The 26,278-nt window shown below is 38.3% G+C and overlaps 1 protein-coding gene across 1 annotated transcript in view; it reads right to left on the bottom strand.

Annotated features, from left to right (window-relative positions):
• Positions 1–26,278, bottom strand: part of DBX2 (developing brain homeobox 2) — a 35,849-nt gene that overhangs the window by 2,348 nt on the left and 7,223 nt on the right. Inside the window, exons 2-3 of the mRNA XM_058743045.1 lie at positions 18,561–18,656; positions 5,691–5,878 (exon numbers count right to left, since the gene is read on the bottom strand). Coding sequence (XP_058599028.1) covers positions 5,691–5,878; positions 18,561–18,656 — 284 coding nt within the window. The remainder of the gene's footprint in view (positions 1–5,690; positions 5,879–18,560; positions 18,657–26,278) is intronic.

Raw genomic sequence — 26,278 nt, 5'->3', positions numbered from 1 at the left:
TTGACAAAATAATTGGACAAAACGATCACTTATTCCATGTTACTTCACTTCAGTATTTTAAACTTTAATTTCTCCTAGTGTACCTTCTATGAAATACCTTATTATGACAGCCAGCCTAGCAAAGTCCTTATCACTTTTCACTGGGCTCCTTCAAAAATATCTGAGAAATTACTTTAGCATAATATCCACACACTTATGAAACAAAACGACTGTGATAAATTGGTTACATCCTACAAGTATGATGTCTGATTTAACTCTCAATAGTTTAAAACATCATTTAGGCAATGCTAATTTATTTATAAAAAGGAAATGCCATTGACTAGTAATAATGTTTATTTTGTGCCAGGTGTCAAGGCATGCATGTTACGCCGAATACATAACTTAATCCTCACGGTGAATGCAAGAAGTCCTCATTTCACACGTATGAAAACTGGGGTTCAGAGTGATAAACCAGTTCAAAGTCACAGAGCTAGTAAAATGGAAGCACTTAGAAGAGAATCCAAGACTGTGCTACTCCAGTGCCCAGGCTCTTATAACATTTAGATTTCATCAGGAACTTCTAGAAAACTAAATTAAGAATACATTTTATAATGTTTTGATCAATTCCAGGCTTTATACAGTTTCCAAGTTTGATTAGTCTAAAGATTTATCAAACTTGAAGAATTAGGCTCAATAAACAGCAACCAATTGTACTTATGATAGTGATTTCTAATTTGAGCCATATTCCACCTCACCCTACTGGAGTCTGTCTTTACTACTAACTTCTGTCTTTATCTGCTACATAGTCAACTGTGCCTGGTCAGAAAACTTCACAACAGGTTTCCTGACATCTCAAAATCCGATCACATTATTTTCCTGAGCATTACACTGCATCTTTACATGAACAATTTAGTGGATTTCTATTTTTAAAACAAAAACTAGAAAATTCTACATAAAAAAAATCATTGAAGTATTACCAAGTATTTCTCCCAATGAAGGAAAAAATTGAGATGGTCTTTTCAGATTGGTAAAACAATTTCTTCATTCTTTCAACCTGACTGGCAATTTCAAAATGGCTACAAAGAACCTGACCCCAGGCAAGTGAGTCCAAAAGACTGCCATCTCAGTTACAATCCTGTGGTTAAGGCTTTTCATAAGAAAACAGTACTAATGTGTACATACCAGAGCATTTGGTTCTATTCATGAACTCATTTATTATTTGTGGTGAACATTTACTCCTAGAAAGCCTGCCAAGTATTTCTAGTGGGCTTTCACTAAGACATTTATTTGTGCCCACTGGTGCCACATTCATTATTTTCTTTTTCCCGTCGCTTTTCTGCATATCAAGAGTTGTTTCTGGGTCATATCTCAGTGAAAAAAAAAACATCAAAAAAGTTCCTTCACAATCAACAGTATTGAAACAAAGGTACATATTTGGGGAAAATCATAAATGAAAAGTTCTACCTCTCAACAAATACAAAAACAATTTCCAAATGGATTAAACAGCTAAACACAAAAACAAAAGTATAAAAGTTTTAGAAAAAACTAGAAGATATCATCACAGTCATGGAGAGGTGAATTTTTTTTTAAGCATGACATAAAACATTAAGGCCACAAAAGAAAAAAATAGAACTGACAATATAAAAATGAGAAATTTCTGTGTAAATAAAGATACCACAAACATGAAAAAGCCACGAACTACTTTAAAGAATTAAAACCAGAGACTCAAAGAGATATTTGTGATCCATGTTCATGCATTATTCATAATAGCCAAAAGGCAGAAGCAACCAAAATGTCCACTGATGGGTGAATGCATAAACAAATGTGGTATATCCATACAATGGAATATTATTCAGCTTTGAAAGGTAAGGAAATTCTGACACGTGCTACAACATGGATGAACCCTGAAGATATGCTAAGTGAAATCAACCAATCACAAAAGGACAAATACAAATGATTCATTTGAAAGTACCTAGAACAGTCAAATCATAGGGACAGAAAGTGGTGGTTGCTAGGGGCTGGACTGAGGGAGAAATGGGGAGTCACTGCATAATGGATACAGAGTTTCAGTTTTACAAGATGAAAAAAGTTCTGGAGACTGAAGGTAGTCATGACTGTGCAACAACGTGAACTAAGTACCTGATGCCACTAAACTGTACCCTCAAAAAAGGTTAAAATCATAAATTTTATGTTATGTATATTTTACCACAATGAAAGAAACCACCAACTTAGAGAGTCTGCAATGGCTGTAACAAGAAAATGTCACTAACTATAATATTCCAACTATTTTGATAACAGCTACAATAACTGCTACAAATAATACAGACAATAGCTAAAAAGTGGGAGCAATCCAAACACCCACCATGAGGATGGATAAACAGTGGTAAACCGTGTGATGGAATACTACACAGCCATGAGTCCCGATGAGCTACTACTGCTTGCAAAGATGTGAATGAATCTCACAAACACAATATTAAGGAAAAGAAGCCATATACCATAGAATTTGTACCGAATGATTCTGTTTATATAAACTACCCCCAAATAGGCAAAACTAATCTATGTTGTTAGAAGCCATGATAGTGGGTAGTCTCAGAAAAGGAAACAGTAACCGGGAGGGAATCTGCAAGGGACTACTGGCCTGGTGATAGGGTTCTACTGCTTGATCTGGGTGTTGGTAACACAGATTATTTGTCCTCTCCTTCAGAAAATCAAGATATATGTAGGGAATAATCCCATTTATATATTTTTTTATTTATATATTTATATATATTTATAAATATATTTATATATTTTATTTATATAAATATATTTATATTATTTATAATAAAATATTATTTTTATGTTATTTATTCATTTAATTTATTATTTATTTATTTTATTATATAATATTATTTATAGAAAATATATATATTTATTTATTTATATATATTTTTTTATATATTTATATATATATAAATGGGATTATTTCCTACATATATCTTGATATATATATATATCATAAAATATATATATATATATATATATATATATATATATTTCCTAGGGAAAGGAAGCAGTTAAGGAGAAACACATACACATGCACACACAATTCTGGGTCTCAATTCTAGGTCCCTATTATAAAATCAAAGTAGATTCCTCATAGGGTCCCTGTGAGGATAAATGACATCAAATGTAAGGACACATGGTAATCATGGTGCATTTGTGTTCATTTATTTTAAAGAAAAAGATAATACATGATTCATCAAAGAAATTAAAACAAGAGCCATTTATAAATGACAGTAGTAAATGAAGGAGTTGGGTTGGAAAGGGAGGAGATGAGTTTTCATTTTTAACTTTACCAATTTCCCCTTTGTTTGAAATGCCATGTGTTAATTGTGTAGTTAGATGTATATGCAAATAAGAAAATGTGAAATTACTTCTGAGATGTTCACCAAATTCAGTGACATAAAAAGTATTCATTCCTCAGGCACTTGAATTTTAAAAACAATACAATCAACTATGTAACACTATACACCTGTGAATGAGAACTAGACGATAACATACAAACAAGGAAAACAGTTTGTTTTCTTGGAACGGACAGATTATGGTCATCCCCTCGTAAATATTCTCTGATATGCCTGCTGCATCCCCTTTCCAATAGTCTGTTCTTAAGAAGATGATATGTACTGGGGTGCCTGGGTGGCTCAGTCAGTTGGACGTCCAACCGACTCAACTTTGGCTCAGGTCAGGATCTCACGGTTCTCAACGTGCAAGTCCCACACTGGGCTTTGCACAGATAGTGCAGAGCCTGCTTTTAATTCTCTGTCTCCCTCTTTCTCTCTGCCCCTCCCCGCTAGCGCTCGCACTCTCCCTCTCTCTCTCTCTCTCTCAAAAACAGATAAGCATTAAAAAATTAAAAAAAAAAAAAAGATGACATGTACTATCAAAGATGTTCACATGGTCTCAGAGCACTGTGAGATCAAACCTAGCCACGTTTCCTGTTTTAACACTTACTTCAAGTTCTGACTCAACCTCCCCAACCTACACAGTTTCTCCCCTCTAACTCTGGAGACTTTTATCCGTACCAGTGAGACGCAGGTGGGTCCTACTGAGCTTCTGTGCCTCCTTAGTCACGCCCAACGATTCCTCTAAGGATGAGACAGTTCCATCACTAGACTCCCCAGGGGTATAGGGACCAGTCATATGGCTGTCCTCCCCAGACATGGAGATTAACATGAGGCTCCAGAGAGATACGTAACTTTGAGGACCACTGACCTAGCTCCTTTATTTGGCAGTATATCTAACCTTCCAGGTGATGTCTCCTATGTTATTGTCTCATAACATAGGAGACAATATTACCTAACTGTTATTATCTAACTGTTCATGACCTTCTGCTTCATTTTTCCAGCTGCTCATATAAATTCCTGCGTGCGAAGAGTGTATCTCAATCAGTCCTTATCAACACCCCTTGCTGCCCACTTCGCACAGTGTCTTGCACGCAGCTGATTTATCTATCACATACACAGAATGGCTCAGTGACATAGAATTCCTACATTTGTCCCTGTTTTTGAAGTGAGAAACTGAGGCATAGAGCAGTCAATTAAGGTTAGGGACCTCATTAGTACCACACAATGAGGAAAGCACAGACTGGCTGATCCAGGCCAATTATACTCGACCACACCACGTAATGCTTCCTACAACTAGAAGCAGTTGGGCGTGGGGGTAGGGACAGATCACTTCCCTAGGGAAAGGAAGCAGTTAAAGAGAAAGAAAGAAAGGTTAAGGAGAGTTTCATCCAAAAATAACTGGTTTAATAAAATCCAAAGTTAGAAACCAGGTCATTTGTACCGAGGGAAGAACAGGTGAGCACAGTGGTTAACACAGAGACTGTGCTAACAACTTCAGTGCCTTGAAGCTAATTCAAAAAATCCAGGTGGATTGTAGCCTTGCATCACAAAAGCCAGCTTGGCAGATGGACTACCTGCTACATTTCAACTGCTGCCATCCCTCTGAGTCAAGTGCCTTGTGCAGTGAACATGCGGCACAACCATACAGGATAGCACCAGGTGGAGGAGAACACAACTCCAGAGTCAGGTAACCTGGGGTGAGAGCCCAATTCCCAAGCAGCTTCACTACATCAGACCTATCTGTGTTCCCTTCTCTACATTTTCTCATCTAGAAAATGAGAATGATACAGTGCTTATTTCACATGGTGATTATAAAATGATTAAATAGTCCAATACTAGTGGCTTAATGTACAAGAAAGGTTTCTAAGTGTTGCAACTATGAAACTACTTTACTGTGCTTGACATAAGCCCAAAATGCAGAGTAATGAGATCTAGTTAGAGATATTTATGAGTCACACATTTGGGAATGGATTTGGGATTGGAAATGAAGAAAAAGGGAAATCGGTTCCTGCTTTTGTAGAACATTATGTAGTCTACTCTGAAACTAGAGCAAACAATTAATGATACAAATGCCACATCATTAGTGTTTCTCTTCATTTAGGAAGATTTAAGCATGCAAAAACCTAGACCTCTCAGCAAATGGACCTATTTCCAAATAGGAATTGTGATATGTATTTCCACCCACTAAAAAATTGCGAAAATCATTTCAATAGCACTTTAGGGTCCAGCACCATACCTAGTACAACAGATATTTGCCAAACGCATGGGTTTCATTGTATTCCTTCAGAAATCAGGAGCAGTGGACATCTTCCTGCTCATTAGTACCTGTGATTCCTTTAGTCCCAAGCTGATGGCAAGTTTCTTTCGGTCTGTTTTGCTGATATATTTCTGCTTCTGAAACATTTTCTCCAGAGCCTTTCTCTGATCCTCAGAAAAAACAGCTCTTCTTAAAATACCCCGCCGAGCTTTGGAGTTCGAGTCCTGGGTCAGGAGGGACAGCACATTCTCTTCTCCTAGAGGGGGAAGACATATACAAAACCTGGTTAGCTTTATTAGTAAGGAGAAGTCAGTCTGCCTTTCCCAGGACAGCATCTTCCTTCTCTGTACTATGGCCAAACACTCTCATCTCTGAACTCTGCACATTTTGAGCAGTGCTTCTTCCATGTTTTTGGTCATGGACTCCATTGAGAATCTGATAAATGCCCTTCGCTCCCCAATGAGATAGAAGTACATCTGCTCGCCCTCCCAATTTGGGTGCCATGTTAGAAAGTCCATGGTCCCATGGGGTGCCTGGGTGGCTCAGTTGGTTAAGTGTCTGACTTCAACTCAGGTCATGATCTCATGGTTCATGAGTTCGAGCCCCGCGTCGGGCTCTGTGCTGACAGCTCAGAGCCTAGAGCCTGCTTCGGATTCTGTTTCCCCCTCTCTCTGTGCCTCCCCCCCCCCACCACTCATGCTCTCTCTTTCTCTCAAAAATAAACATTAAAAATTTTTAAATTTTTCTCTGCTTCTTCATTTATTTATTCATTTGTTTTCTCTCTCAACAAAGTTTGAACACTTACCATATGCCAGGCCGTCTGCTCAATGCTACACATTGAGAAACAAGATAAATATATTTTATTGTATGCATTACCTGTAAGATTTAGTGGCAGGCATTTATTTTTATTTATTTTATTTTTAATTTTTTAAAACTACTTATTTTGAAATAAAATAAATAGCTTTTGAATTTTCAGTATTGTTCTTTTCTTCCTTTTTTTTTTTTTTTCCCAGAGAGAGACAGCGCACGCAAGCAGTAGAGGGAGAGAATATCTTCATCATGTTCCACCGGGAGGGCCTAGCATGGCCCAATGCAGGGTTCGATTTCCTGACCCTGAGATCATGACCTGAGCTGAAATAAGAGATGGATGCTCAACCGAATGAGCCACACAGGTGCCCCTGGAAGGCATTTACTCAACTAGCATCACAAATGTAAGGATGTATTCCTAAGGAGGCTGCCTTGGGAGCACAAAGCAAGGGTCTGATCTTAATCTGGGATGTCAAGGAAAGCTTACAGGATTCTGAGATGTTCAATCTGAGAAAGGAAGTTTGGAAGACCCCCAATCACCACCACTCCCCAATCCAAGTGATCATCAACTCCTTCAGGTCAGAGATATTTACTATTTTTTCTGCCTTTTGCACAACTGGTTCCCACCCTCTGAGAGTTTACTTCATCATTCACCATCCATTCATTCATTCATTTGGCTTTCCAGCTGTGATAGGCAGAACAATGGCCTTCCCAAAGATTACATACTATGTATGTTCCCTAGAACCTGTAAATATGTCATATTACATCACAAGGGAAAATTAAGGTTCCAAGTGTAGTATCAGTTGCTAATCAACTGATCTTGAGATTAGAAGACATCCTGGGGTATTCTAGGGTATCCAGGTGTGCCTAATGTGATCACAAGGGTCCTTATGAGTGGAAGAAGGAGAAAAACAAGGAAGTCATAGTCAGAGATTTACTCTCTCTGATGCTACACTCTTGCTTTGAAGATGAAGGAAGTGGCCACAAACCAAGAAATGCAGGCGGCCACTAGAAACAGGGACAGGCAAGAAACAAATTCTCCCCAAGAGCCTCCAGAAGGAACACAGCCCTGCTGACACTTGATTTTAGTCCAGTGAGACCCATTTAAGGCTACTGAACCCCATAAATATAAGATAATAAGCTTCTATTGTTTTTTTTTTTTTTTAAATTTTTTTTTCCAACGTTTTTTATTTATTTTTGGGACAGAGAGAGACAGAGCATGAACGGGGGAGGGGCAGAGAGAGAGGGAGACACAGAATCGGAAACAGGCTCCAGGCTCCGAGCCATCAGCCCAGAGCCTGACGCGGGGCTCGAACTCACGGACCGCGAGATCGTGACCTGGCTGAAGTCGGAGGCTTAACCGACTGCGCCACCCAGGCGCCCCAAGCTTCTATTGTTTTAAGACAGGAGATTTGCAGAAATTTTTACCACAGCAAAAGGACACTGATACCTGGTATCAGACTAACTGAGCTTATTTGAGGAAACCAGACACAGCACATGGTCCCTGCCCTTAAGGAGCTCACCTTCTCATGGGAGGACTGACACATGAACACCACAGCAGAATATAAGCACCAGTGGAGCAGGGACTCCAGTTTATGGCTATAGCTGGTATGCATTCTGGTGCTTAATAATTATTTCTTTAAAAATTTTTTTTAATGTTTGTTTATTTCTGAAATAGAGAGAGAGTGTGATTGGGGAAGGGACAGAGAGAGAGAGGGAGAAACAGAATCTGAAGCAGGCTCCAGGCTCTGAGCTGTCAGCTCACAGCCTGATGCAGGGCTCGAACTCATGAGCCATGAGATCATGACCTGAGCCGAAGTCAGATGCTCCACAGACTGAGCGAGCCACCCAGGCGCCCCAATAATTACATCTAAATAAAAAACCAAATGAATGCCTTAAGCCCTAGAATAGAATGCTCTATGAAATTCTCTGGTATCACAAAGGAGGAAGTAATTAGTTCAGAGAAAGCAGGTTGAGCCAAGTCTAAAAGAACAATCCAGTTCAAGAGAGAAAGAACCAAGGCCAACCTAAGCAGAGTGACTGCATGTCTAAAAGCACTAAGGCACACCTATAAATACAGAGAACAGGGGCGCCTGGGTGGCGCAGTCGGTTAAGCGTCCGACTTCAGCCAGGTCACGATCTCACGGTCCGTGAGTTCGAGCCCCGCGTCAGGCTCTGAGCCATCAGCCCAGAGCCTGTTTCCGATTCTGTGTCTCCCTCTCTCTCTGCCCCTCCCCCGTTCATGCTCTGTCTCTCTCTGTCCCAAAAATAAATAAAAAACGTTGAAAAAAAAAATTTTTAAATACAGAGAACAAACTGATGGTTGCCAAAGGTGAGAGGGGTGAAGGGCTGGGCAAAATGAGTTAAGGGGAGTAGGTAATACAGGCTTCCAGTTATGGAATGAGTAAATTATGAAAATAAAAGGCACAGCACAAGGAATATAGTCAATGATATTGTAACAGTAATGTATCGGGACAGATGGTAGCTATGCTTGTGGCAAACACAGCATAATGTATAAACTTGTTGAATCACTGTGTTATACACCTGAAACTAATATAACCTTGTGTGTCAACTACACTCAACATTTTTCTAAAAAGCATTAAGGCATGAAGGAATAAAGTTTATCTGAGGAAAAGTAAACAGTCTTCAAGGCTGGGGAAAGGCATGAAGCAGCAGGTGCAAGCTGGCACCCTTATCCAGCCTGCAGATGGGCTTTGCTGGTCTTAGAATTCTGATTGAGCTGTCCACATTTCATAACTAGGAGATTTCATGTGAAGTCCAGGTTTCTGATATCTCTTCAAAGGGAACCACACTAGGTTCATCTTCCCAGAAAGTAAAGAGCTACCAGAGAACGCAGCAGGTGCCCCCTCTTGATGGAACATGTGGCCCCCAGTCTGTCACAGCCTCACCCAGCTTACCAGGCTCTTGAAGACATTTGGACCTTTGACATAGAGATTAGAGTGGAATGGGGCCAGAGCATAGAGGATTATAAGAGTCTGGGCATTACCCAACAGTAGTGAAAATCAAGAGGAGATGTTTAATCAGGGTGTGACATGATAATGATAAACACACAGTACTCTATACCATTATATTTACTCTGTGTTAAGCCACTGACACACATTAATTCATTTAATCCTCCCAACCTATGCCATCAACATTACATACTATTAATCTCCCCATTTTACAGATGAATAAAATGAAGATCAGATAGTTTAAAAAACTTTGTCCAAGGGCACATGGCTAGGGTTTCAAACCCAAAACAACTCATTTCAAAACAAAGGCTCCCAACCCTACACGATATATTCTAACACAATGTGACTTATATTTTAGGAAAAAAGTGTCAACAAATGAATAAATCTTGTCAAATCTCCTTCTGCAATATGATACTTCCTTTCCTATTGGCTAAAAGATTGCAGATCATCTCCCAATGTGTCTCTCAGCCCTGGTTTATATCTCATTCTGGTTCCTCCTCACATTGCTAGAAGGACCACTGGCCTCTCCCTCTTTCCTTCCAGCTCTGTTACACTTGCATCTCCTTAGAAATGCCATAGCTTCTGGGATGTAATCCAGCCTAATTCTTTGCAAAGGTCTGCTTTTACTGATGCTCTATCCATCCATTCTATCATGAGATCTTGGTTAGTTTTCCATCTAGAGCATCATTTCTTTCTTTTGCCTGTCACATGCCAAGGCCATATCTTGAAGTCATGTTTTGACAACTGCATTCACTATTTATCAAAGATTTAAGTAGCTTTATGAACTCTGAGTCAATAAAAAAAATATATCTCAATATGTTCTTTTTCTAAATGCTCTTCTCTGAATTTTTCTTGGTATAGAGACTATGGAATTGGCCCTCCTGCCAACAGGGACTCAACTGTTGGGATGATGTCTCTCCAGGACAAAGGACTTTGAAATATGAGATACAGAACTGGGCTTGGATCACTGCACTTATCTGTATGACTTAAAGCAAGTCACTCAGCTTCTTTCAGCTTATCTTACAGGGTTGCTCTAAGGATTTGATGACATAATACAAGAAAATTTCAGTGCCTAGCCCACAGTAAGGATCCCACAAATCTACCCACTTCCATTTGTTAGATTTCATTTGATTCTTTTTCTTAAAGTTTATTTATTTGGGGGGGGGGGGGGTCGGGGGGAAGCACAGAGAGAGGGAGACAGAGAATCCCAAGCAGGCTCTGTGCTGTCAGCACACATCCTGATGCAAGGGCTCGAACTCACAAACCATGACCTGAACTGAAATCAAGTCAGATGCTTAACTGACTGAGGCACCAGGTGCCCCAGATTTCATTTGATTCTTATAAGAACCATATGGCACAGACATCCTCTGTATAGATGAAGAGGACCTTGTGAATCAAAATTCTTGGCTCCTTCCTCTGGCCCACACTGTTTCTTTACTCAGATGTTACAACATGTCAAAATGGAAGGGAGGAAACACTTATAAAAGCCAGGGTTCCTGTCTGTGACTATAGGCTTCTGCCCCCTGTCCTGGACCTGTCTGTGAGCCTGACTACATGGTATCTCCCATACAGCCTAATAACTGTGTCCTCAAATTTAGCATGCCCTATCACTTGATTTTTTGATTCTGGCATTTTTAATTTGTTAATGTATATAATCTATCATTATAACAGCCATATGTATTAAAAATTGGGGGAAAAACTAAATATGCAAAGGTAAAGAAATGTATATGTATATTATACTATACCCACTTGGTGAAATTATTTAAAGAACTGTGAAGATCAAGCAGCAGCAAAGAAAATCTGCTTTAATGCGTATGATAAGATCCATACTATGCTTACAACTAGATTAAAATGCAGGGGAAAAAAAGACTGAAAAAGCAAAAATAAATACTGAAATAGGGTACTGTACAGTTATGGACAAATAATTAATATCTATTCTGCATTTTAAGTGTGGTCCTATTTTCTAAGGAAAACAAGCAAACACTATAGCAACCTTTTTGGGAATAATCTGGTGGAGTGATTGAGATGTCACTGAGTGACAAGTGAAGATGAATCCAATCCATCCTTCAGGTGCTCACAGTTGATAAGTGAAGATCAATCCATCCTTCAGGTGCTCACAGTTGATAAGGAGAAGTCCAAGAAATATACAGACAGCCACAACACAGTGAGATAAATAACCACAGACCACAGCAGAGAAAGTATTTAAGAGCCAGATGAGAAGCCACTCAGACTTGGAAGCTAACAGAGTAAGTCCTGAGAGAGAGGAACAGCTAGAAGAATAGCAATTCCTCTTGCTGGCAGCCTAGACAAAGGCAGGCAGAGCAGAGGGATTAGCATTTGCAGACTCACAAGTGAGAGGAGGACATGGCAAAACACGGTGGATCTGGAATCTCACACAGCTTGGTATCTCCAGATTGTGGGGTATGAATGGCAGAAACACAGGAGATAGCTAGATAGGTATATTAGGGCCCTGGTGGGGGCAGGGGGAAGGTTTTACCTGAAAGAAGTTTATGCTGTAACTTACCCTAGAGGAAAGCCTTTCAAGGAGCACCTAAAATGCTGCTACTCAGCACTGTAGAAAGGCCTGTATTTTCTGAGCTAATAAAACTTTTCATATCTATGGGGAAATGCACAGCAAATTTATGGACCCTACAAGCCTAATTTTTAAAAATCTACATACATTTTTTTCTCAGCAGAGATTTTATAAGTAAGGACCATGATTCTCCCTCCTTTAGCCCCTTCTTCACCAAGGTCTACAAGTTTAAATAAAACAATGGGGTAACACATTTCAATATCCCTAAAACTTTTATTAGAAACTCATACGTTTTCCTATAGAACTATTTTCAAGTAAAGACAAAGAAGATTCCCATTGAGAAAATCTACAAATAAATTATTCTCTCCAATGTGGTAAGTACTAACATTTTGGAAGTCATGGACCCAAACCAGACTCAATTTCTGAGAAATCTGGAGTGGTTATGAAGGTCAAAGGGTTAACTCCTGGACCTGGCACCCTACAGACCTACAGTGAATATGATACAACTAATGAACAAGCAAAAAAATACAGCAAAGATAAAGACTATGACATTCTTCCTTTCTTTGCTAGCTACCTGGTTTCTTTTAGCACTCCTCTCAATACACAAATCCTGCTGGTTTTCATTAGGTGATATGCCTTAGGTTCCTACTAAAAGAATATTTATGATAAGATGCTACTTATACCGTTGATGCTCCTTTCCATGTCTCCCCACAGTCTTTTATGGGCTCTCTCTGGATCTAACCATAAACCACACCACAGAACCTACACCACCTCCATTCCTTCTAAGCCTATGAATATGTGCTCAAGTCTCTGCCTGCAAAACAAACATACAGACTTTAAGAACTTGTTGGTGACTCAAAATTCTTTCAGAAACTACTAAACTGTTATAAGCAACAAACACCTAGTAGAACTATGTCTAAACTCATGACAAATGTCTGACTTGTATGGAAACTTCCAGGTGACGATAAATTAAATAAATAAATAAATAAAATAATATAATATAATATAATATAAAAATAAAAATAAGCAGATATAGAGTTTAAGACACATAGAAAAGAGGCTTTAAAAGCCAGGGCCACCAATTCAATGCGCTACAGACTCTACCAATTTGGGAATATCACTATTTAAAATGTGGCTTCCATATATATGGGGCTCAACAGGTACTACTGTTATGTGCTCAGTACATACAGCATGTCATGTCATCTTTACAACAATCCCCAGAGGGAGGTATTACCATCCTAATTTTCCACAGGAAAAAAAACTAAGGTGCCAGAAAGTTAGGCTGTGCACTTGAAGTCAGTGAGACCAATCAATATTCTCTAAAATTATACCAAAGATTGTCAAAGTTATGAGTAGGCAAAGAGGTAAGGAGGTGAGAAGAGTCAGATTAAAGCGGCAGAGTGACCTAGGATAGAAAGTTTCAAAGGTGTGATTTCTGGATCCTAAAATGGCCCCAAGGACCATTCCCCAGAAAATCCCTGTGTGACATGGGCCTGGTGAAGGGCACTCCAACTGGAGGTGTGCTGTGTGTAAATGACACGTTCGTGGAGGAGAGGAAGGAGGGTGACAGAGAAACAGAGGAAGGAAGGTGACAGGAGGGTTGCATTAGATAACTAATGGAACCCTTCATATTTTCACGTGTGGGGATGTAGTGTGTGTGTGTATGTGTGTGTGTGTGTGTGTGTGTGTTTTATGTAATTCTTGTGGATTTGAGGCTTGAAAAAAGAAGATAGTGCCTTCCATGGCTCACCTTATTTAAACTAGAATTCTACCTTCCAATCTCTATATAATCTAGTACTTGGAAATGTTGTATTATAACACTTCATTATCATATCATATTCATTTGATTTAGTAAAAATCTTTCCCTTATATTAAGCCCAAATTCAATTTCCATTAAACTCCACTCATTGGTCCCAATTCTATCCTTTACATCTATACTGAATATGGTATATCTAATTTGACAATAACTCTCATGTTCTCCTTATTCTCTTCTCCAGGCCAAAAAAATACTCAATCACTTTAGAAAATTCATGACCAGACATATAGATCCTTTGCAATTTTAGTTGCTGACTACTTCCTGACCTGGTTTTTATTTGCTCACTGTGCCTTTTAAAGTGGGGCTCTAGAACTAAACAGGTTCTAATAGGCTGTCTGACCATTAGAGTTTAGTAGGACTATTTATCTCCCTTGTTCTGGGCATTCTACTTCTAAACACATAATCCAACTGCCCCATATCATTCTGTAGACACATGCTGAGCCAAGAGTATAACCCTTCCCTTCTTTGTTCTGTTCAGCCAATTCTCTTTCCTCTATTCTGTACTTGTGCTCTTCTTCTGGGGAATCTCAAATCAGGACTTTATTAGCTGCCCTGTTAGAGGTCCCACTATGGTCAGGCAAGGGCTGCAGACAAGATCAGGAACAAGCACCCTATATCTCTAAGTAGCTCTGCTCCCCATCCCCCAGCCTCCACTACTTATGAACATTTGGGGAGAAAGGGAACTCCTTTCCTGGAAAGTTACTCAAATACTTTCACTGCCTCTGTAGAACGTTGAATAGAGCCATCAACTTGGAAAATCTATTGTCTTTGAGTCTCCAACTCCTTTAAACATTCTTCCTGGTTGACCGACTGTCATTTATCTCTGGAACACCCCTCCCTTCACTATTGAGAAGTCAAAACCTATACTCAACTTACTGCATAAAACTGCTTAGGTTTTCAACAAAATAATCATGCTTCTTTCTTTATTAGCACAAAATGCTGCATCCCTCTGAAGATCTGAGAGTGCTAACAATAAATCCTCACAGAAGGACTGCTATAGGTCTTGTTGCTTTTCTCAGGGCACCCAGACTCCAGCTGAGAACAGTGAAAGAGAACACAGGCAGGTCAGGTGGCAAGAATACTAATCAGAGCATCGCCCATCTTTGGCAGTGACGCTCAAGACCAACCTACGTTCACAATAATAAAAGTAATGGCCCTTCCCTTCTGTAGTCAACAAAATCCTAAATTTGAATTTGGACAGTATGTGATGTTCTTTTAAGTTTCACAAAGAAGAGGAAATAGCAAAATGATCTTAAGATGTAGAACAGAAGTTCATTTCCCAAGGAAGAGGCAGAGCAGTTTGTCCCAGAATATTTTCCTCCTTGTATTTTCATCCTACTACTCTAAATTTAAACTTTGTCTTTTAATGCATAGAATTGTTGAACGATCACATGCAAGATGAGTACTCAAAGACAAAATGAAATAATTATCTGATTAATTCAATTAGCCATTCTACCTAATTAAGACTCCCGCACTTTTTCAGGTGGTTTTTTTCCCTCCACAAGTTTCCATTTCATTTTAGCTGAGAAATGTGTGATTTTGAAAAGAACCTTATGGATGTAATATCAAAGATTTTCCTTCCACTGCTTTGGGGGAGGGGAGAACTTTTACCACTGCCTTTTAATGTTTCCCCACTATAAGGGTTGTGCTTAAATACCCTATTAAACTATTTATTATATGTGAGAAGGGCACTGGATGAATGATTGTTTCCACATTGCAACAACAAATCAATCATAAATCTAAAAGGTTAACAAGAAAAGCAAAATCAATTTTATACAAGTGAATCATGTTACAAGAGTCAAAATGATATTTTACTTGCTTGTTAGGAACCTGTTGATCCGATCCTACACTTTAGAAAGAGTGAAGTCAATTTTGTGAGGGCCACCGACTTCATTGCTTATTAAAATGTTTAGTATAAACCTTGATTTTGGCTGTCCACACATGTCAGCACATTTTGGTTGAAATTTAATACAAGATTACTTGGACAGTTCATTTTCCTCCGTCTGTGCAATGGAAAAAAAATGTAAATGCTTGGGCATAAAAACTGTTCTTATTATTAAAAAAAGAAGAAAAAAAAGAAAATCTAGTAAATGCCTTAAATAAAAAAAGATTACTGTGCAGATGTAAGCCTTATTAACGTTCTTTGGTATCATGGTTATTTATGTAAAATTCTTTATTGACAGCCTAAATCCACCATTTCATTATTATTTGCTGCTAATACGATGAACATTATAAACAAAAAAATAAAAAAGTCATTTCAGATTTATAACTAATGAGACACCAAAGTTTATTAAAAACACTTGTGGCATCTCTAAAGTGTTTTTAAAATGCCAACCTCAGAAATGGAGACAAACCAAGTACAGCATTCTCTATGCTTGATCTGAGCTGTGCTGATTTACCCCTTATATGTTTTATTAAATAAAAAAGATAAACATAGGACTTAATAGGCCTCTAGGGATAGATGCCACAATATATAACAGTTACGCCAAAGGCATAAAGTGGGAAGAACTGAGAGGCAGATGGAGGAAAATGAGTCTTGCTTAAAGTAATTTTTCAAGCAATTGAGAGTATGATGACGTTCTCTAGGAAATGTCTTTAGAATTACTTTTATGTGCTCTATTTATCAAACTGGCCTGGGCATTAGTGTAAAGTGTAAAGTAATTTACAGGGCTTAGAGACTTTCACCAAAACATTGCTATGAAATGAATAAACATATACACGCACACATACATGAATGTCCACCTGTTACGTGGGGTTTTTTTTCACATTTATTTTTTGAGGGGAGGGGGCAGAGAGAGAGAGAGAGAGAGAGAGGAGAGAGAGGGACAGAGGATCTGAAGCAGGCTTCCACGCTGACAGCAGTGAGCCCGGTGTGGGGCTCAAACTCGTTAGATCATGACCTGAGCCAAAGTCGGATGCGTAACCAGCTGAGCCACCCAGGTGCCCCTACACAGGGTTTTTTGTCCATTACGCTACATTGCCAGAGAGTCTTTAAAATAGAAGTCCAGTATGATATCAAAGGGAAGTAACGGAAACTAGGTGTGGGATCTCTTTTAATCTCTACCCCAGGAATGCAACACCAAAGATTTAATCTCAGAGATGCCACAATGCTATAGTAGCAGAGATTTGGGACTTACGTCTCTACTCCAGCAGCCTCTCCCTGCTACTCTAATATATGGTGACAAATGTCTCCTTAATTTGCACAACAGTTTTCAATTGCCCTCACAGGAGACCACCTTGAAGGAGCGAGTAAAAGGTTTAGTCATGGTTTCTATTTTTCTATTTGAATCAATACATTCTAGTTAAATGGACAATTAATAGGTCACTTCCAAAATAGTGGTGTATCAGTCCTGGTTAATAAACGATCCCCAGAGTTGATAATGGGCCCTATGTATTCAGCAAGTCCTGTATACACTCAGCTCATCCACTAAATCCCTTTTCAGGTGGACAGGGTTATATGGGAAGATGAGCTAGAATGAGTCTATAAAAGTCAGTTTCATTCACTGCTTTATTTTTCAGTCAAGTGCTTTAAATGGTGTCCAGAAATTCACTTGGAATGTGAGACAGGAGAAAAGATGGACACACAGAGCCTTGCTTTATGACCATACAAAAGGGCAACTGACCCTTGCCCAAGCCTTTTCCATGTGAAATGGCTCCTAAAGTTCATCTGCACAGTGAAAAATCGTGGTGAGGTCGCGTGTGGATGAGTCAAGTGAAAGTGACGATTGGTCATGGGTCTGTCGCCCATTGTGGCTGGGTCCCTGCCATGTAAAGTGCTCTGTGGGAAAGTATCGGCCCCCTAAAGAGATGCTCAGAAGCCTGCAGCTCATTAAACGGCCAGCATTTGCTGCCTCACTTGTCAGGAATCATCCTGTTGAGCAACTGCTCTCCTGAAACATTCATAAAACACATTCACGGGAGGCAGCAGGGACCTGAATCCAACCGTGATAGAGCTCTGTACTTCAGGCTGACTCAACTCCTTCTATTTCACTTTCCACCTGACAGAGGGGTTAACCTGAATAAAAGTTTTCTCTGGGCAGTTGAAATAAATGTGCTGGCCTCTACTGGAGTAGAGTAGAGCTTACTGGACTTCATCACACACTCAGAATCTCTGCCTACAAACTCTTATTTGACCTAGAAATCTCAAGATCAAGGTGAACTTTATTTCTTTTTAGTTCGACATTGCTCTTTTTGAGTGTGTATATGTGTGCACGCATGCACGCTCTAAAAGTTTTTCAAAGTTGTTGTTCTCACTCCACCCCTGGACATTTTAAATTTTGAAATTTTTGAGGAAAAGTTCTCTTGAAAATATTTCCTACAACTCTGGTGGGTTCTTTTCAAGATCATAAAGAGGAAATATTTATCTCCTTTTACAATCTGGGCAATTTTTATTATTTTCTATGAACACCTAGTGACTTTCTGTGTCACATTCTAAGTTGAATAGAAATTTTATACAGCACAATTTCTTAGCCTTCCTTCTTTCTTTTTTCTTCTCTAAATGAGTATTGCTACACGTTTCAGAAAGAGCCAAATCAGTCCCTCTGAGATCTTTTATATCAAATGGAAAACAAGTCACTTTCCTTGGTGTGTCAGCCCTGGGTTTCAATGCCATTAGAAACGGCTCACAATTGCTCAGTGTGCTGAGGTCTGATAAATCTCTGGAAACCTCCTGAATAGGATCGCTGTGATTTTTAGTGAGGATTTAGCTCCTTGCCATGGCATTACCAATTAGTTTTCCAGAGCACATTAAATCCTGCTGCTTTGGTTTACAGAATAACTGAGGCATTGCTGATGAAGCATAAAAACTTACTTGCAAAAGCAGTGGGGGATGCTGGGCGCCGACAGGACCCACCACAGCATGCAGAGTAGAATGGTGAGGCACTCAGGAAGAAAGGTTTGGAAGACGCTGCGGAGAAAGCATTGATCTCATTGATGAGCCATTTCTTTTAGACCATATTCAAAATTCTAGTTTCCCAAAAGTCACTGAGTAAAACACTCCATTTTCTGAGCCTTTACTTGGCTGGTTATAACTCTGACTGAAATTAACATTATTCTAAAGTAGCCTTTATCTGTCAAAGAGATTACCACACATTTAATCAAGATGTGGAAGATGCAGTGGAAAGACGAGTTGATCAAAACCAAACCTATAATTTTCTGTGTGGTCCTAATTACAAGTAGTACATATCAAATACTCCTTCATTCACAATATCCTAGAGCAACACACAGGACAACTATTTGTGGTGATGAATGTCCTTTATCCCCACTGTCCAATATGGGATCTATTTCCCACATGGCTCCTGAGATATGTGGCTAACGTAACTGGGTAACTGAATTCTCAATTTATTTTAAAATAAATACACTCGTGTGGCTAGGAGCTATCATATCATTGAATGGCACAGCTCAAGATATGATACTTACCGAGGAATAAATTGAAAGCAGAAAGTAAAAAATTAAATATAAAAACCAATTTGAATGTTATATGCTTAAGTTTAATTTTTTAGAAGAGATTATATTACTCTACTGTTTATTTTCAGAAAATTCTTCAAAATAGTTAGTTGGATTCCAAAGTGGTAAGAGATAATCTACTGAGCAATTCCATAACAAAACTTTTTTTTTTTTGTTCTGATCACTTTTACATGTTCAAAAGTATTTGAGAATAGCATTTTATCTCAAGAGAAACTAGTTAACCTGAAGGTGTCTGTGTTTATAGTATAGGGATTTACCATATATCTGTTCTGCTCATTTTACTAAACTATACTATTCATAACATTTTCAATACATGTACACGGAATAGGTATCATTACTCTTATAAGGAAAGAAATTTTAAATTCTGTTTCTCAGTAGATGATAAATAGCTAAAAAGGATGTCACAGAACATTAGTAATAGCTCTTCTTTACTGAGCACTTACTATATGCCAGGCTTTGGTTAAACACCTTAAATACCCCATGTCCTTTAGCATAATGAGATATAATATAAACGTGGGTGAAAGTTCCTGAAGGTGGACAACTTGCTTTTGCTATCGCATACCCAAAAGAGTACGTAGCACATTGTAAATGTCAGCAAATTTTCAATAAATGAATGTATAAAACCAAGCCTAATAGTTCATTTTCTGTGTGGTCATAATTATAAGTAGTAATTAGTAAAACTAAGAAATAGGAAGCCTCTCTCGACCTTCTTACGAAGAGAATGAGGATCAGGAATGAACCCCTTCCCTGCTCCCCAGACACACCTTGAAATATAGTATCATCCATAACAGATGACCTTGAAATCTAGAACATGACTTGAAAATAAATATTTTTATAACTCTCCCTACATATTCAACGGCAACTTTTTTCTTATTTTAATCATATTTAGTGAATATTATTTTGATACGAATACCATACCTTTTTCAAGAACACAGTAATTTCAGACTTGTATTTTAACCAAGTGATAAGCATGTGTTTACTTTCGCCAATATTTTTGAAGGATATATCAAAATAAGTGTATTGCCCAATAAAAATTTAGGTTCTTAATGCCTTCAAATTGCAAATTAGTCATACATGCAGGTTTTTTTCTATAACATAACGGAAAGTTGCCAATATTCGTATTCTTAGTTTTTTAATATCCAAGTTTTCAAATAATAAAACGTTAGTCTTAATGATATTTCAAGGGGTGCCTGGCTGGCTCAGTCAGCGGAACATGCAGCTCTTGATCTTCGGATTGTGAGTTCAAACCCCACATTCGGTGTAGAGATTACTTAAAAATAAAATCTTTTAAAAAATGATACTTTGAAAATATAGCAGCAAAGTATGAAAAGGAAATCCATCTTGGTGTTCAAAAAATTCTATAAAACTTAAAAAACTTTTTTTTCTAAATAGGCTCCATGCCCAACTTGGGGCTTGAACTCACCACCAGACCCTGAGATCAAGAATTGCACATTCCCAACTGAGCCAGCCAGGCACCCTATAAAACTTTTTTAAAATTTTACTGTTATCATAAACTGTTCTAACACTGACTATAAAACCACCAAAGAAAAGATAAATCATTTCACTTTAATATCTTATGAGAAAATGGCACTATTTAGGCAGAGTTACATTTTCCAGTATTCTAGGAATATTGAAGTACTTTGAAAAATAAAAATCTATTTCTACATATAAAAATTGTCACATTATGTTGATTCTCAAGCATTTTCTGTTAAATTATTTCATCTCAAACACTCCATATAATGAAGTCACGGCTACTGTGCAGTTTGGCACAAAATACAATGCTGCATTTACATACATGTAATAACACATTTATCATGATGGCTGGAAAAAACACACATGAAATAAGCACACTAGTAATACTATTAAAATAACCATGCATTATAATACGTACAAATTACAAATTTTATCATTCTAGCCAAACTGTTTCTCAATCTAACCCTATGGCCTAAAAAATATAAAAATAAAAGATAAAAAAAAAATGAATGGCTCATTTGAGACAAGCAATCAATTAAATTCATTTGTGATAAACGAAGTTCTGAGATATACAATCTTAGTGTTAAATTTAACCAGAAGAAGTTTTCATTGAGTAGTTTGTTATATTACTACGTATTACCTTATCTTAATAGAGTGAAGCTATAATCAAAATGACATGCCATCTACAGTAATAAACTCTTGTGGCTAAGGAACTACATGTGACATGACCAAGCTTCAGGTTCTCTTGTGTAGAATTTCCTTACCATGTTAAAACATCTCTTTGACATACATATATTTACACAGTCAATTCATGGTTTCCATACATAAACACACCTTGTTGAAGCTGGTTTCTGTGAAAATTGTTGTGAAATTCCAATTAAGTGCTCCATTTTTTTTTTTTTACATGTGCCTACTTTGACATAAGTCAAATGCTCATCCAGCTGAACCTATGACTGCAGGGGTGTCAAATGGCACTAGGAAATAACCATTTTAAACATGAAATGCATTAAAGATATACATATACATTACAATTTTAAATGTTTGTCAATCATATACTTTTTAAAGGAATAGCAAGAAAGGAAACTCAGCTGTGATGAAAACAAAGTAACAAGTTGATAGATGTGTTAAAACTTTTTTAAGTCTTTGAGAACTACTTAGAAGATGCTCTGAAAAGGACAGAAAATGCACTGCTATGAATTGAACACACGCTATCTCATCCACTCATTAGCATTCAACCTCAAATGGGTATGCATCTGGAATGTGAACACTGTTTTTGCCAATTTTTTTTTAATGTTTATTTATTTTTGAGAGAGACAGAGACAGGATGCGAGTGGGTAAGAGGCAGAGAGAGAGGGAGACACAGAATCCGAAGCAGGCTCCAGGCCTTGAGCTGTCAGCACAGAGCCCGACGTGGGGCTCGAACTCACGAGCTGTGAGATCATGACCTGAGCTGAAGTCAAGACACTCAACCAACTGAGCCACCCAGGCACCCCGGCAATTTCTTTTTTAAAAAAGGACAAGAGAAACACAAATATTTTAGAATAATATTTAGTTATTAGCCACGAGAGATCAGGGTTTCATGCACAGATACTGCCAGTTATTCATAAGAGCTGGAGCCCAGAAAATGGACACACCTCCCAAGCTTTCCATAAGAGAAAATCAAATGGCCTTTCCTATCAAAAAAAACGTACACTGTCAGGTTCGGCATGATGTTAGGTTCTGTTAGCACAATACTTCAGGATACTCCGAATTCTGTATCTCACCAACAAACCTAATTTCCAGTTTCTGTGGAAATCTGTTACCAGTTACCAATAAATAACTTAAAACTTTTGGAACTAAACTGTCTGAATCCAAATGACTAAAATCACTTATTCACAGAAAACCTCATGAGCTTTTCACTTCTTAATAAGATATTCTGACTTATCTGGAGCCACAGAATCAAAATACCTATTAATTATTTTGAACATTTATCTAAGATGGAGACTTAGAGCCAATTTAACGGTGAACTGGCCTGATTTCTTTTTAAACTTAACAAGATGGTTCTGTGGTACAATCATCTCATAGCTGAGGATGGTTACGAGCCTAACTACAGAGAAATTATTTTCAAAAGTCTGTCATTTAGAAAGCAAGCAATAATTTTTAAATTGCTTTTCTGTTGTTATTTTCATTCTTCTTTTGCTGATGGAGAAGAACAATGGGTATTTAAATGGGGTGAAACCACATTCTTCTGATTGTCAGTGGAAAACTGTGGTACTAACTGACTTGAGTTGACGTTTCAAAGAAAGAGTACTAAAGACCACTAATAAAACCTTCAAATAAATTTCAAGAGTCCACTGCAATGCTATGCCAACTGGCAGCACCTTTTAAGAAAGATGGGGAGAAATGAAAGAAGGTTCCAAGATGCCTTATTAAGGCATCTTTAACCTTTGGTTAAAGGGTAAAAAAACAGCTCCAGGAAAGAATAACAGGGAGCTAAATAATTTTTTTTAATGGTTTTAAATGACCTTTTTCAAGTGCCTGGTACATGGGAACCATGAATAAAGAAATCTAAACTTCTGACCTGAAAACAATATACAACCGGAATACAGTGGACCCAAAAATGAGACTCCAAAGAACAGCAACCAGCAGCCCTGAGTAGTAAGATCTAAGAAGTATCACTCACCTAATGAGGTGTGATTATCACACACCCTGGAAGGAATTCATTTATGTGATCCACATGCAAATTTACCTTCAGTCACAAGGGAAAGCAAGTTAAATAAATTCATCCTTTATCTTCCTGCTCATCAGAAAACAACAGAAGTCCACATTCTTTTCCTCAAGTATTTCAGACACAGAAAAACAAAGGTCTTAATGTTCTGGTACAGCTCATGAGAAGATAAATCAAGTGCAGTGTCTACTTCTTTGATGCTGTGCTTTTAATTCTGTGCAGATAATATTTATTGCATCTCTAGCAAGTGCCACACAGTGTACTGGGACCACAAAGATGAAAAAGGATGGTTTCCTTCCCCAGAAGAATTTCTATTTAGTGTTTCTTAACTTACAGATTTATGTCTGCTGGTCAACGAAATGAAATGCAAATTTTTCTGTTTTCCAAATTCAATTTTCCTCTGTAAAATCTGAGGCATTCCCCAAGAGATGAAATTTGAAAAAATTCACATTGTGCATCCCTAACCGTTGGTTCTCAACCCTGCATACACGTTAGAATTATCTAGAGTGCTTTCAAAGATACAGAGGTCCAGGCCCCATACCAACCGGGTTAAATCACCAGCTAAGAGTGGGCTCCTTAGCACAGCATTGTTTCAAAAGATGCATAGGTCATTATAATACATGGCCAGGATGAGACCACAGAAAAAAACACAAAACAATGTCTGACACAGCAGGCACTCAATAAATGTTAGCCTTTACTCCTGCCATTATTACAGAATTTGAGATCAACAGTAAGACAACACATAAAAAGAAGCCGCATGGTCAAGACTTCCAGTGAAATATAAACAAGTAAAAAGAAAAGACTATTGTCAAGAGGGCTTTGTCAAAGAAGGCTTTAAGCAGCAACAACATCTTAACCCACACCTTGATTTGGAAGGTATTTGGAATGGCAAAAGAAGAAAAAGAAGGCATTCCAACAAGGAAAGGTGGCTTGAACAAAAGGAAAGGAGGCAAGGTGGGACATGTAGGGCAGGTTAAGGAGACCAGCCTGATGGCTGGCACAAGGCGACAGGAGTGAACAATGTACTTGGAGGAGCTAAATGTAGCTGATGGAATGAAGGTGTTGCAGAACAGAGTATTTCTATTTGATCTGATCGTCAAATGGGGATAATTAAGGTTTTCCTGAGTAGCTGGGTAATATGAGGAAGCAGATAATTAAGGTTTTCCTGAGTAGCTGGGTAGTATGAGGAAGCTATATTTTAGGAAAATTCACCTGGCAGTACCGGATGCGATGTGGTGGAGAAAGGAGAGGCTATATGGAAGGATCCCACTGCAGTAAAGATTTGTTATAAGAACAGGTAATGAGGGCACCAGGGTAGCTCAGTCTGTTAAGCATCTGACTCTTCCGGCTCAGGGCATGATCTCACGGTTCGTGAGTTCGAGACCCGCACGGTATTCTCTTGGTATTCTCTTTCTCTCCCTCTCTTTCTCTCTCAAAATAAATAAAGAAACTTAAAAAAAAAGTTATAAAAAAAAGAAGAGGTAATGATAACCATTTGTGTATACATGGCCACTAACATCTTCTCTAGCCTCGCATAATGAACAAATGGGTAGGGTATGGCTTCTTCTCAAGGTGCGGGCCTCAGTTCATCGCAATCACCAAATATGATCACTATCTCTGCTGCCTCTCCCTTCAAATGGTCTCTATTAGCAGCTCTGAAAAACTGAGCTAAATTTAAGGAAATCCATCGCTTTTTATTATACAGTCGATGTCACAGAAGAGAATAGCCTAACAGAATAGTTCTTGTAGCTCTCAAATTCTAAAAGCCTTAATGAAGACTCCTCAAGCTCCCAGCTATTGCACTCTGTGTGACTAATTCTTGCACTGGTCTACTCCACCAGGAGACAACAGACCTGGCAAGAACTGTATCTGATAGGGGTTATCCTGACTTCACCCTGTGGCAGACTTTAAATGGCTACAAATTACCTGGGTCTCAGTTTCCCCTTCCTTTGTATTTGGGATGGTCTTGCTGCCTTGTTTGACCAAAGGATACAGAAGAAGTGATATTCTGGAACATTCCAAGGCTAGATCATAAGAAGCCTTACAGCCACTGCCTAGGATTCTTGCAGTGTTTGCTCTTAGAACTCTCCCTTTCATAACCCAAGCATCAAGCTGTTAGAAGCTCAAGACACTTGGAAAGTCTACTTGTAGATTGTTGTAATAGCTCTAGTTGAGCACCCAATCAACAGTCAGCCATGTGAGCAGCCATTTTGGACATCAAGCCCAGTTGAGCCTTCAGAAGACCATAGTCCCAGCTGCCATCTAACTGCATGAGTTTCCATGTTGAGAACCACTCAGCTGGGCCCAGTCAATCCACAAGACTGTGAGAGAAAATAATAAATTGCTCCTTTAAGCTTCTAATCTTTGAAATAGCTTCTTATACAGCAACACCCCTCTCACCAATATTTTACTTATGGTGGAATGGTAGAAAGGAGTCTTTCACATCTTTCCCTGTTATCAGTAGGCTTTTGTGGTATGTGTTTGCAAGTCAAATGCTGACTTTAATCTCTGTTCTTATTTTGAAATGAGGACACAGAGGCTCAAGGAGGTTATATGAATTGATTGGAATTATACACTCAGTAATATAAAAATCTTAGACTTGAATCTAGGCTTTAAAATTACAGAAATGCTGCTAAAACCAGCTCCAAAAACTGTGTTTTTAAATTTACCTAATTTGCCATTTTTGCTTTGGAGAAATTGTTGGCAAACTTTTGCTATAAAAGGCCAGATAAATACTTCAGGTTTTGCAGGCCATAAATCTGTTGCAACCATTCAATCTGTAATACAGAAGCACCTGTAGAAAATATGTAAACACACAGGAGTGCCTCTTTTCCTGCTTGAAAGAATGGTACTGTCTTCTGGTTTGAGACCCAATATAACTA

Source organism: Neofelis nebulosa, chromosome 8 (genome assembly GCF_028018385.1).
Source record: "Neofelis nebulosa isolate mNeoNeb1 chromosome 8, mNeoNeb1.pri, whole genome shotgun sequence".
Classification (NCBI taxonomy): domain Eukaryota; kingdom Metazoa; phylum Chordata; class Mammalia; order Carnivora; family Felidae; genus Neofelis; species Neofelis nebulosa.
Note: the sequence above shows the minus strand (reverse complement) of the source record. Positions and strands in the feature narration are given on the sequence as shown.